The 13,635-nt window shown below is 44.6% G+C and overlaps 1 protein-coding gene across 1 annotated transcript in view; it reads left to right on the forward strand.

Moving 5' to 3' along the window:
- LOC147456700 (3-oxo-5-alpha-steroid 4-dehydrogenase (DUF1295)) overlaps positions 1–11,811 on the forward strand; it is a 30,213-nt gene extending 18,402 nt beyond the window's left edge. The window contains exon 3 of the mRNA XM_086515147.1: positions 10,958–11,811. Within this exon, the coding sequence (XP_086371273.1) occupies positions 10,958–11,428 (471 nt within the window). The 3' untranslated portion in view covers positions 11,429–11,811. The remainder of the gene's footprint in view (positions 1–10,957) is intronic.
- Positions 11,812–13,635: the final 1,824 nt, after the last annotated feature.

Below are 13,635 nucleotides of genomic sequence, written 5' to 3' on the forward strand. Positions count from 1 at the left end.
GTACTTCCGAGTCAACCAAGAAGAAATAAAAAGCCTTTTAAATTTCAGCCATTTAACTGGCGCTTTCTTGTTCAATAGAAGGGTGGCCCACTATGTTTGAGCATTTCCCTTGAAGTAAGAGGTAGCCCTTCGAATCTTGGAGTGCTCTGAGTAATGCCCTCCAAAGAAAGCTATATCAAATTGCTGTATGAAGGCCAAAGCCCTCGAAGCATCTCGAAATCCAGAAAAAGTGTCAAATTGAATTGACTGTCCACCTTCTTTAAATTCTCAAACTTTCTTGCTTTTATCCTCAAGAAAATCATATTGGTTGGCTTTTTAAATGCTTCTTCTTTGCATAAAATCTGTGATCGTCGGAGTTCGAACTATCTGAAGACGAGTCCTGTGTAGAACTGTCAAAAATTGGGCGAAACTTAGGCTTCTTTGCCTTTTTCTTGCCCTTTTCAAAGCTTTGCTTTTTGCTTCGCTTTTTCCCTTTCCTGTCTTCTTCGCTCGAGTCAGAAGAGCTAGAAGAAGAAGAAGAAGAAGAAGAAGAAGAAGAAGAAGAACTGGATACTCCTTCAAATCGTACACGCTTCTTCTGCTTTCTTGCCGAGGGAAAAAGTAGATTGACGACCCAAATAACCTGGGAAGTTAGTTCCTTTCTTCTGCTTTTTGTCGTGCTTTTTGGCTTTGTTGTTTGCGTCAAAAAGCTGAGTAATCCGTGTATCAACCACCTCTTCCAATTCTTGCTCTATAAATATTTTGGAAGTAGGGAGGTTTCTTAAGTGCCGGTTTGAGGGGTGGCTCTGTGGCTTTCTGCCACTGGGAGTGCACTTCGTCGAAGGATGTCTGAGTTAAAAAATTAGCAAATTTTGGATCCTTCGCAAGGTTGATCATCATCTTTGTCGCATCGTCAACCAATTGTCGATGTTCCATCTCTTCAATGTCCGCCTGAGTAGGCCGAGGCGGGCCGTACTCTTTGTGAGAATCTTCTTCGTGATCTCTTCCCACATCCCAGATGCAGAGGGAGTCGACTGTTCGTTGTTGGAATCCATAAGTGCCGCGAGAAAAGGATCGGATTTTCCGATAGAAGAGAAATTGGCCGCGCTCTGATACCACTGTAACAAACTTGGACACTCTAAGTCAAGATTCTACCGCGACACAGCAAAGATTCACTCTTCAAAACAGGTCACAGTTCACAATTGATCCGACACGGCCCAGTGGAGTTCCGTGCCTAGAGATATTGGCCACAAAGACTGGCGTCCCTTTCGGTATTTCTTTTTGTAGTAATCTGTGTCCAAAGTACAAGAGAGTGGGAGGATTCTCACTCTCAGACTCTGCGTCCAGATGCTCTGAGTTGTGAGACCTTGCCCACCAATATAAAGGTTACAAGGGATGCCCAAAAGCAGAGCCCCAAATGGTGTTCTTTTAAAAGCTCTTTGAAAATAAAGCAACTGTAACAAAAAGCTGCCAATTCAGCCAGCCAGCACTAAAGCAGTTTCCATACAACCTTGCTACGTCAGCCAGTCTCCGCTTTTTGCGTCGTAAATCACGGAGGTCCGTACGACAATGCTACAATCTGATGAAAAGGAACTAACCCTAATTTCGGTGCAGGTTTCAGGATGGAAAGCCAGTCGTCTTTTTGAGTTTGACTGATGTCGAGATTGCTTTTTAAGTTTGAATTTTGTCTGAGAATCTGTTTGAAAACTTGTTTTGAATTCGTTTGAAATAGATGGTATCTGTTTTGAACTTGTCTTGGTGCCGATTTGAATTGTTTGACTCTCGTTTTAATAGTGCTTTCAATGATTGGTGATTTTACTCCCGGGTGGAGTAGTGAGAAATGATGTTTGAGAATGCTTGTTCATACTCATGGCCCGGACCCTTGTGGTTTTTTGTGGGGGAGTATTGAAATGTTTGAAAAATGTTGTTTTTTAGACTCTGACACGGACCTGGATGATTATTTACGGGGGGAGTATTTAGAAGTCTGAGCAGTGGTTACTCGCAGCACCTCCAAACGACGCAAGCTGCGGTTTGGGGGGCATTTGGTTGTAAAAAGAGCCTCTATATCTTCCGGCCTGGACCTTGCTAGGTTATGCGAGAGGAGTGATTAGGGAGTCGTTGACTTGGACCTTGTTAGGTTATGCAGGAGGAGTGTTCATCGGCGGCTTTATGTTTCTATGTCTTGTAACATGCATATGTGAGCATTTGTGCTGCATTGTGATGTGCCCACCACTGAATATTCCTTATTGGATGAGATACTTCTGGGAAGCCAACGACCCAGGATATCAAGAGTTCCGATCTAGAATGTGTCACAAACTGTTGACGTGTCAAGCCCTGAAGAACAGAGCCGATCTGTAGACCTTGGCCAAGGGGCCTCAACCCTAGAAGAAGCAACATAAGAAGCAGAAGCAACTGATGACGTGGCAAATCTGTACGAATAGCCCGGATTTCGCATTGACTGTTGACGTGGAAGACTGTATGGATTTTCGGAAATTGTGTTGATATGCTGACGTGGCAGACTGTACGGATTTCCGTGATTTGTGCTGGCAGCTTTTTGGCATTGCTTTTGGACGAGAAGCTTTTGAGTTTGAAGTTTTCATAGGCCATGGGCCTTTAAATATGTGCTAAGGGCTCATTCTTTGGCATGCTTCCTGGAGAAGGTGCAGAGTCTGGAGTACCGGCTTGTACTGTGTTGATGCAATATAAAGAAATACCGAAAGGGGCGCCAAGGTTTGGGGCCAATACTCTTTGGGTGGAATTTCGCCACTCCGTGTCGCGTGTTCTCTCTCTCTCTCTCTCTCTCTCTCTCTCTCTCTCTCTCAGTTCAGTTGTTATTGAAGTGCTAAAAGTCTGTTCAGTCTTTTCTTTTCTACTGGCACGTGGTGCTCGTCTTGTGACAGTGATATCAGGGCATCAGTCGTGTGCTTTTCTTGAAAGCATACCGGTCCTACCAAAAGCAGACAAAGCAAACCAGAGACTAATGGATTTTTATTTGAAGTATCCTCGGGCCCCGACCCCGGACTTATTAGCCACTCCCACCCTTCATACATCGCACATCGGGCGTGCTCCCGTCTTCACTGCTCATGTCTAATAAGGCATAAGCCAAAAAGATCACTTGCAAGAGAAGGATCCAAGATTTGTTTCGAGTCATTGTTTTTCTCAAAAGCAGTGCCATGCAGATGTTGATGTCTATAGCTACCAAGCCGCACACTTCCAAGGACTTGGCAAGCTTTCAAGAAAATTTTTGCTCGAAGTTGTATGGATTCTGATATCTTCCTTTGTAATGTAACTTCTGGTAGAGTGGGGTATCTTGAAATGCTTGCCATGGAAACCCTTGTAGATTATAACTTGAAATTTCTAGACATCTCTCGGCAGGTGTCTCTTGTTGATAACCTCGGAGGTCCAGTGTGATTGCTATGTCTTCGGACTACCATCACCGCCAGAGGAACATTGTTTGTCCAAGAGTTGATGGACCATGCTCTGGTCGGCTACGACCTTATGGCAGGAACCTAACCCTCGGCGAAGAGTCCTTTCAAGGATTCCGGATGCTATTGGCCATCTCCCTCGACGCCATACAGTTCGGTACCAGTAGCTCACTTTGAAAAGGAGGGGATGTCACGTGACACATCTAATCCTATGTGTCCGTGGACAAGCTACAACATGACTAGGGTTCAGTCCAGTCAAGTCAGTCTAGAATAGGAAGTGATTTGGCACTTTTGTGAGTGTGATTGCTATGTCTTCGGACTACCATCATTGCCAGAGGAACATTGTTTGTCCAAGAGTTGATAGACCATGCTTTGGTCGGCTACGACCTTATGGCAGGAACCTAACCCTTGGCGAAGAGTCCTTTCAAGGATTCCGGATGCTATTGGCCATCTCCCTCGACGCCATACAATTCGGTAAGAGTACCTCACTTTGAAAAGGGGGGGATGTCACGTGACACATCCAATCCTATGTGTCCGTGGACAAGCTACAACATGACTAGGGTTCAGTCCAGTCAAGTCAATCTAGAATAGGAAGTGATCTGGCACTTTTGTGAGTCTGTTCGCAGACGGTGCATGTCCAGACACTTAAATTAGATGCATATCCTCCGGTTGCACACAACATGATCATCAACATTCCCATCAGAATCCATCAGGGGAATTTTCCAGTGTATCAAACCTATTTTCCCTATTTTTGACATATTTCACTTATTTATTAAGTGACTTTTGTTGGGAACTAGGTAGGGCAATTTTGCTAAGATAATATATAAGCAAACCAGAGTTAACACTTTCGGGTAGAAGAGGCAGCAGGAGCACTGCTCAACAGACAACTTCTCAGCAAGACCCCCTCCCTCATCAGCAAGGCTAGCGTTTTTGCATCTGCAAGGACCTAGCGTTTCTTCTACAGGCAGCCTGGCGATTGTTGCACAACAGATCAGCCCCGGCAACAACAAGACCCATCAAGAAGCCTAGCGTTTTGCATTTGCAAGACAATCGGCAGCAACATGACCAATTTCAGCCCTAGCGTTTTGGGGACAGCAGAGCACCTAGCGTCTTGCAATTCCTCTGCGGGTGACGGAATCAGCAAAGGCATCAGCGTTTTCAGTTTTCAGCCCTTGGACACCGTAGATCAAGTCTCGAACCTCGCAGATCTCACCTTCCCGTAGCAGTTCCTCGCAGCACGGTGGGATCCATCGAAGTTTTCAGTTTTAGCCTAGAAAACGTAAATTTCAGCATCTGCGTTTTCAGCGCGTCGTCGTTGCATCGTCACCATTGACATCGTCACCGACATAGAGTCAGAATTCAGCAGATACAGATTTGCAGATTTCAGCCCTTAGAGTTTTCCAATTTCAGCCCATCTCATCGTCGGCAAGTCCAAGCATTGTAGAGATTTGTGCAATCAATAGTAGACCACTCTCGCCATCGAGAGTGGGGCCTTCGGAGGAGGGTTTTACAACGTCTTTGGTGTTGTATTCTCTTCTCTATCTCTCAGTCTCATGCACTTCCATTCACAGTGTCCATTCACTTTGTTTGTCCATTGCACTCTCTCACTAAAGGAACGAAAGGCTCTCCCTTCCGTAAGTAAAAGGAACCTTGAGCACAGTTCGGAGCACTCATCTTGAGCAAAGTTCAACATCCATTCCGCTGCACCTTACAGCCCAACTGGAAGAGAAATGGCCGAGTGGAGAAGGGAAGCTGAACCCCTAAGGAAGAGATAAAGATTGACCGAGTGGCCTAAAAAGATTAAGGAACTTTTGAGGGATTGTTAAAATCCTAGTTCCCTGCAACTTGAAGAACTTACGGAGCACCGACGGAGGGGCCTAAAACCTAAAACACAAAAGCTTGAATCTGGGGCCAATTTTCGTAAATCGTGCTGGCCATGGTGACGTGGCAATTGTACGAAATTGCATGATTTGCATTGTTGTGATGATGTGGCAGGCTGTATGGATTTCCACGATTCACGCTGCTCATCTGGAGTACCTTATTTGTCGATATTGGCTTCAACATGCCATAGCCATTAGGATCCTCTTCTTGGGAGTGAGATCGCTGTGTCCTTGAAGTCCTTTTACGTCTTTGATGCTCACCTAGTCCCATGATGTCCAAAATTTGTTGCATTTGCTTTTCCAAAATCACCACCTTTTGATCTCCTCAAGATGCCTCCACCTTCCTCCTTGAAGACTCTTTATCTCAACCGTTTCTGTCCTACAAAAGCTCTTGCTTCCTCTTTCGCTGCTACTTTTTATTGCCTATATGGTTGTGGTCTCCTTGGTCGCCCCAAGCGAATTATGTATTGGAAAATAGGAGTCCTTGGGTGATCGATTGAAGAGAAAGGATCCCGCCAGATCCGGATCAGCCACAGGATATGTTTTTTTCATGTGGATGATAGCACATCTTGGATTGCCTGTAGGCACTTGGTCAGTAGTCATGGGTCATGATCCGACTTGTCAGAGATGTACTTTGGGGCTTGAGTTGGGATTCTTCAGCTGGCTCCTCTAGGGCAGTGGAGCAGGTCGATGGGTCTTTCTTCATAGATGGGCGAGATTGTTAGTCCTTTTGTGTTGAGATAATGGCCACATCACATGGCATTATGCACCCCCACAGTGGTTCCTTTTATATTCGTCATATAGGCCACCTTGATGCATATATAGTTCACTGTCACGTGACACATTCAACCCTATGTGTCCGTGGACAAGTTACAGCATGACCAGGGTTCATTCAGTTCAGTCAAGCCAGTCCAGAATAGGAAGTGATCTAGCACTTTTGTAAGTCTCTTCGCAAACCGTGCATGACCAGTCACTTAGAGTAGATGCATATCCTCCGGTTGCACACAGCATGATCATAAGCATTCCCATCAGAATCCATCAAGGGAATTTTCCAGTGCATTAAACCTATTTTCCCTATTTTTGTCATTTTTCACTTATTTATTAAGTGACTTTTGTTGGAAACTAGGTAGGGCAATTTTGCTAAGATAACATATAAGCAAACCAGAGTTAGCACTTTCTGGCAGAAGAGGTAGCAAGAGCACACGCTCAACAGGCAACTTCTCAGCAGAACCCCCAACAGGCCTAGCGATTTTGCTCCACAGTATAAACCTAGCGTTTTTGGACCAGATCAGCCAGCGTTTTTGGATCTTGCAGATTCCTGGCGATAGCAAGAAGCAGAAGCCCCAGCGTTAGCAGATTCACCGCAGCAGGATCATTTTCAGCCTAGCGTTTTTGCCTCAACCTGAAGCCATCAACGTTTTTGCAAATCTTCGCGAGAGAACCTCCATTAGACTCATCGTTTTCAGTTTTCAGCAATCAGTACCCACAGAAGCACCCCCAAACCTCGCTGATCTCACTTTCCCGCAACAGATCCTCGCTGCACGGTCAGATCCCACGAAGTTTGCAGATTCAGCCCGGAAAACGCAGATTTCAGCATCTGCGTTTTCAGTGCATCGTCGTCGTACCGTCGTCACCGACATAGAGTCAGAATTCAACAGATAAAGATTTGCAGATTTCAGCCCTTAGCATTTTCAGATTTCAGCCCGTCTCGTCGTCGTCCTCATCGTCGTCGACATTGTCGGCAAGTCCAAGCATTGTAGAGATTTGTGCAATCATAAGTAGACCGCTCTCGCCATAGAGAGTGGGGCGTTTGGCGGAGGGTTTGGCAACTTCCCGGTGTCGTATTCTCTTCTCTATCTCTCAGTCTCATGCACTTCCATTCAGAGTGTCCATTCACTTTGTTTGTGTCCATTGCACTCTCTCACTAAGGGAACGGAAGGCTCTCCCTTCCATAAGTACCATAAGTAAAAGGAACCTTGAGCACAGTTCGGAGCACTCATCTTGAGCAAAGTTCAACATTCATTTCACTGCACCTTACATTGGTATCAGAGCTTTGGCAGTGTTGTGTATCACTCATGGAAAGAACCACAAGAACCATAATTTTTTTTTTTGCTTGTTGAGGTTGCACGTAACCCAAGTCCTCTTGGGCGTGTCGATTCCTAATCGTGTTTTTGAAGAGTGACAGGAAACTTAAGAAAGAAGGGCTTGTCCAGCCTCCCCTTGTGCCTCTTTTCACTCATTGAGAGCGGACCGTGCACTTAGTGGTCGGCCAATCGACGTGAGGTGGGAAAAAGCAACCTTGGTGTGAGCGCAAGGCCGCCAAGGGGTGCGCCCGTGGAAAAGAGCAGAACTCGGGTGAAGAGAAGATCCTTCTCTAACACAAATTGCAAGCGAAAGAAGAAGCTCAAAAACCCAAGAACTTCAAGACCCTCAAGAACCCAAGAACCCAAGACCCACAAGAATCCAAGACTTCAGTGGCTGGTCATCACTCGAAGCGGAATGGATACTTCGCTTGGAGGTGATGAGCATGAAAGAGACGGAGAAGAATTTTCCCCACCAAGAGGTTTTTCCGACCCTCTCCCTTCCCCATCCACAGGAAGATTCGATCAAACACGAAGAACCGATCTTGGCTCTCGAGCCTAGGTCCAAAGAACCCTCACAGGAAGTACTATGTGTTCGAATGATTCGTCAGCACGCATTGTTCGAGTGTTTCATTCGTGATCGTTTCTAGTATTTTAGTCAGCTTCTTTATGTGATCCTTTTTCCTAGGTATGACATATTGTACGTTGAGCATTTTTGACTCATGAATGAGTACGGATGTATGCAGATTCTTCATGAAAAGCTGAAAAGTATGCATTCAAGGAAGTCAAATTCCATGTCTCATCCTTGGCACGACACAATCGTAGAAAGAGCACAAGAAAGTATGAGCACCAAGCATCGGCATTTCCATTGTGTTTTGCCACAATTGGTTGATTTAGATCAAGAAGACAAGATTCGATCTCATTGATTGCGTGTGTGGTGAACGATTTGGCATTCCGTCTATTTGTTCATCGTCATTGCATGCACAGTCTTTTAGGAAGACAAGAATTTTTTCACTCACTTTACATGGAATAGGTATGTTCATGTTTTTGTTTTGGAAGTGGTTTCAGGAATTTTCAGCCATGGAGATTCTTGAAGAAGGAAGAAGCATGACTCTAGACGAAGTTGAAGCATTGAAGGAGCTACAGAAGACTTTGTGTCGCTTTCGGCGTGGCCCAAAGAAGCAAGCGTTGCAGACCTTTATGAAGTTCAAGTATCGCATGACCCACGCATCAGAGTGGGCCGGCGAAGAGTCCTTTCGAGGATTCTGGATGTTGTTGGCGATCTCCCTCGACGCCATACAGTTCGGTACCAGTACCTCACTTTGAAAAGGAGGGGATGTCACGTGACACATCCAACCCTATGTGTCCGTGGACAAGTTACAGCATGGCCAGGGTTCAGTTCAGTCAAGTCAGTCTAGAATAGGAAGTGATTTGGCACTTTTGTGAGTCTGTTCGCAGACCGTGCATGACCAGTCACTTAGAGTAGATGCATATCCTCTGGTTGCACACAGCATGATCATAAGCATTCCCATCAGAATCCATCAGGGGAATTTCCCAGTGCATTAAACCTATTTTTCCTATTTTGACATTTTTCACTTATTTATTAAGTGACTTTTATTGGAAACTAGGTAGGGCAATTTTGCTAAGATAATATATGAGCAAACCAGAGTTAGCACTTTTTGGCAGAAGAGGTAGCAGGAGCACATGCTCAACAGGCAACTTCTCAGCAGAACCCCCAAGAGGCCTAGCGTTTTTGCTCCACAGCATAAACCTAGCGTTTTTGGACCATATCAGCCAGCGTTTTTGGATCTTGCAGATTCCTGGTGATAGCAAGAAACAGAAGCCCTAGCGTTAGCAATTCACCGCAGCAGGACCATTTTCAGCCTAGTGTTTTTGCCTCAACCTGAAGCTATCAGCGTTTTTGCCTCAATCTGAAGCTATCAGCGTTTTTGCAAACCTTCGCGATAGAACCTCCATTAGACTCGGCGTTTCCAGTTTTTAGCAATCAGTACCCGCAGAAGCACCCCTGAACTTCGCAGATCTCACTTTCCCCAAGCAGATCCTCGCCGCACGGTCAGATCCCACGAAGTTTGCAAATTCAGCCCGGAAAACGCAGATTTCAGCATCTGCGTTTTCAGCGCGTCGTCGTCGTACCATCGTCATTGACATAGAGTCAGAATTCAGCAGATAAAGATTTACAGATTTCAGCCCTTAGCATTTTCAGATTTCAGCCCGTCTCGTCGTCGTCATCGTCGTCGACATCGTCCGCAAGTCCAAGCATTGTAGAGATTTGTGCAATCATAAGTAGACCGCTCTCGCCATAGAGAGTGGGGCGTTCGGAGGAGGGTTTGGCAACTTCCCGGTGTCGTATTCTCTTCTCTATCTCTCAGTCTCGTGCACTTCCATTCAGAGTGTCCATTCACTTTGTTTGTGTCCATTGCACTCTCTCACTAAGGGAACGGAAGGCTCTCCCTTCCATAAGTACCATAAGTAAAAGGAACCTTGAGCACAGTTCGGAGCACTCATCTTGAGCAAAGTTCAACATTCACTTCCGCTACACCTTACATTCACACCTTGTTAGCCCACTTTTGTACTTCCTTTGGGTCATAGGCCATTGTGCATCTCCAGAGGTCTCTTATGTACACAGAAGACAATCCCTTTTCTTGCAAAAAGAAAAAAACCGAGAGAGAGAGAGAGAGAGAGAGAGAGAGAGAGAGAGAGAGAGAGAGAGAGAGAGAGAGAGAGTCTTCTTGTGGCGGTGATGTCTCTTCTGTTGGGATGCGCCAGTGGAGTTGGCTATCAGAGATTCTTTGGTGGAGTTTTCGGCCTCTTGACTCAGGGTGGCGTGTTTCTTCTTCAGCTCTCTGCTACTTTCTTCCCTCACTTCCCTACTCCTAGCTTTTGTTGTATTACCCATCTTTCGTAACTTTGCATTATTGGTAGTTTTTCCCCTATGGTTTTTAATCATTGAATATCTTAGGGGTTTTTTCACTATCAGACCCGTTATGTGTGTTGCCTATGGGCTGATGCAATGCCTTCGGGCTTATGATTTTGATTGCGTAATACAAAAGGGTACCAAGCCCCACTTTTTTGCCACACACAGAGAGAGAGAGAGAGAGAGAGAGAGAGAGAGAGAGAGAGAGAGAGAGAGAGAGAGAGAGAGAGAGAGTCTATTAACGTCCTGTTGAGGCCAAAACTGACCTATAGGACAAAACCGATAAATCTTTGGTTACATTCCACTTCGGGTATCATAAAAGGAAAATAAGTGCATGTGCAAGACATAACCTCATTGCTCTCATGACTCATGAGAGCTAGGTTTACAATGGTAAGAGATCACCGTGTGCATAATGTGTCTACATCTATAGAAGACCTAAGTCCATGTCTTTGTGGGAATGGATGGATTCTTGAAGTCTCGGATAATAGATTTTCCTCCTCTATACACTGCCCATTTTCCTTGCTTCCTTGCTTCTCTGACTTTAGCCAACTCTTTGGCTCTATTTTTGAATTGATAGAGAGAGAGAGAGAGAGAGAGAGAGAGAGAGAGAGAGAGAGAGAGAGAGAGAGAGAGAGAGAGAGATTGTGTTTTTTGCAGTGCTTTTTAGTAGGCATCTGCCTTCCGCTTTATACCGTCCACAACAGTACCATTCCTTGGGGTAATATGGATGTTGTGTTGTCCCTCATATGTGCCTCAGGTATTGCCATTGGTTACATAGCAGATACACAGCTTCATTCCTTTGTATCCAGCAATGCACATTTGAAGCAGCAAGGAGCCTCGCCTGTACCTGTTCTTGATGAAGGTCTCTGGCATTATTCAAGGCATCCAAATTACTTTGGAGAGCAATTATGGTGGTGGGGTCTTGCTGGCTTTTCCTTGATTGTAGGGCAGAGTTGGGCAATGATTGGAACTGTGATAAACTCTTTGGTCTTAGCTCATGTTACAGTGCTCGTAGAGGATAGAATGATTGCAGATGATAGGAGACGCGATGCTTACAGGAGATACCAGCAAGCAACTTCTGTGTGGATTCCATGGTGCAAAAATAGCTGCACGATGAAACTCGAGTAGTTGCTGAGTGCTGAGATTGTATGAAGCTGATTGGCTGTCTGCATGATGCTACAAATTCGCAGTATCCTACTTTGGAGGCTCTAGGAGGTTGATCCCTGTGTTGGTGTAGCATTTATTTCATAAATGTGCAGCACTGTAAACTATTAATTTCGGAGGCTCAAAAGTATTCCCTACGCATCATGCCATGCAATTTGAGCCCCTTCAAAACAGCAGAAGTAGGAGTGTATGACACATATAATCAGAAGATGCATCGTGCAGCTACCAGCTATAGTCTTGGGAATTTTGATGGCAGAAAGGGTATATACTCCATTTTAAGGTATTTTCTCCGCTTGCTATATGATTTGTTTCTACTGGGAAGCTAAGGATGGTGCAACTCTTGTTTTTTTCTCGACCAAGTGTGGATGGCATATGATCTGCACTTTTACAGGTTTCGACTAGCATTTGTTATCAATCAGCTTTCTTAGAATATAAGTCAAGTGCTTCGAAGGATCGAGAAGTCTGTCATTCAGGCGAGTGCCATTGTCGCAGTTCTATGATGATCTGGTGAAATACACATGCATTCTAGTGTGGCCTGGTACTGATGTAGTGGGACATGTGACCCATTCAGCTGCCATATTTGTGCCCGTGGTTAAGGTTTGCAAGAAATACAGAACTAATATTCTGTTAAGAATTGAAAAGAGATTCTTATCAAAGGAAGAAAAGCTCTATGTGTGAAGAAGTCCCCCTCCCCCCTCCAACATTCCCAATCTTTAGGTCCTTACAAGATGCAATTGACCTCATTTTGTTGTGTCTTTCTTACCCAAGTTGACGAGTTTACACTACTTGTTTCAAGTCAGAAAATGGCCAGGATACACTAGTTAACAGGATATGAGGTGGTATTCAGATGAAACTCTAGTGTTGGTGGATGTAAATCAAATTCTATGCTATCAAGTTTTACCTCAGCAGCAGCCACACATATGTGAAGATGCACATCTTAGCTGGCCCTACTTTATTTGGATGGGATTTCGAGATAACATGGGGGCTACAATTAGCACTTGGATGCCCGAAATGATCTTGTGCCCCGATCAGAGAGAGAGAGATCCCATCGAATGAGGCTAGCAAATTGAAACAGTACACAGATTACTCTTTGGAAGAGCTTGAAGCCAAAACATAGATGTTTAGAACTAGAAGAGAGAAGAAAGCAAGTGAATATCACTTGGTCTATGCAAGAAAGAGAGAGAACTTTGAGACATAAACCAGCTGAAGACCGAATTCAGAAGTGAGACCTTACTAGAAAGTAGGTTGGATTTTCTAAATGGATTTTCCTGGTTCATTGTCTGCCGTTTTCCCCCCCCCTATTTGTTTCTCGTCTGTTCTTTTACTTCGTTATAAGCAAGAAGTGGCACCCATGGCACCTCAATTGTCTATACGATACAATCTTGTTTTGAATAGCAATGTGTTCGGACTCGAGACCAAGTACCTGTGTGTGGCTGGCTATCCAGCTACTAAGTTTACCATTCTAATTTCTATTCTTATTCTTTTATCAGTAGAGAATAAAGGAGCTATCCCTACAGCTACTGTGATAGCAGAGTTGCTCTGTGCTAGGATTGGGAACACGAAGATTGGTGCTTCACAAGTTTGGAGCTTGAAAGCTCTTCAAAAGGCTGAGTGAGGTTGCCTGAGCATTGGCATGCATGTGACAACTTGTTCGCCTTTGGATACATTGGTTGCTGAGAACTCTACCCTTGCGTATACGAATGTGATTTATAAAAATGTAGAAATTCTTATGGAGCTTCTTATTAGAGATCATCTCTCATAATCTCATTGTAGATTGATTGCATGCTACTCTCTGATTGTGGCAGGGTTTTACAAGGGTGAAAACCTGTTGTCGTGTTAAGCAAATTTGAGGGGTTGGGTCAATTTATGCGTGGGGAAAAACGAGTAGACCTATTTCCAGTTTTACGCGTGTATATTGTCAGTCTCTATGCTTGAACATCATGTTAGATGCTGTATGGTCTAGTCGAGCCAATTTATGCACTAGTAGGTGATTAGCAGTTTATGCATAGATGACTGTTTGTGTTCTCTCGTCTCCTGTAATTATGAGACAGATGTTGTACTCTTCATGCTTCATGCTTGAGTGATGCCAGACTATAACAAATGATTCCCGTTACGCGCATGCTCTATTTAATGCCTATGCATATAGTCTGAGCATAGCTAGGAGAGCGTTA

This window comes from Adiantum capillus-veneris, chromosome 6 (genome assembly GCF_014529385.1).
Source record: "Adiantum capillus-veneris isolate H3 chromosome 6, ASM1452938v2, whole genome shotgun sequence".
In the NCBI taxonomy this organism is placed as follows: Eukaryota; Viridiplantae; Streptophyta; class Polypodiopsida; order Polypodiales; family Pteridaceae; genus Adiantum; species Adiantum capillus-veneris.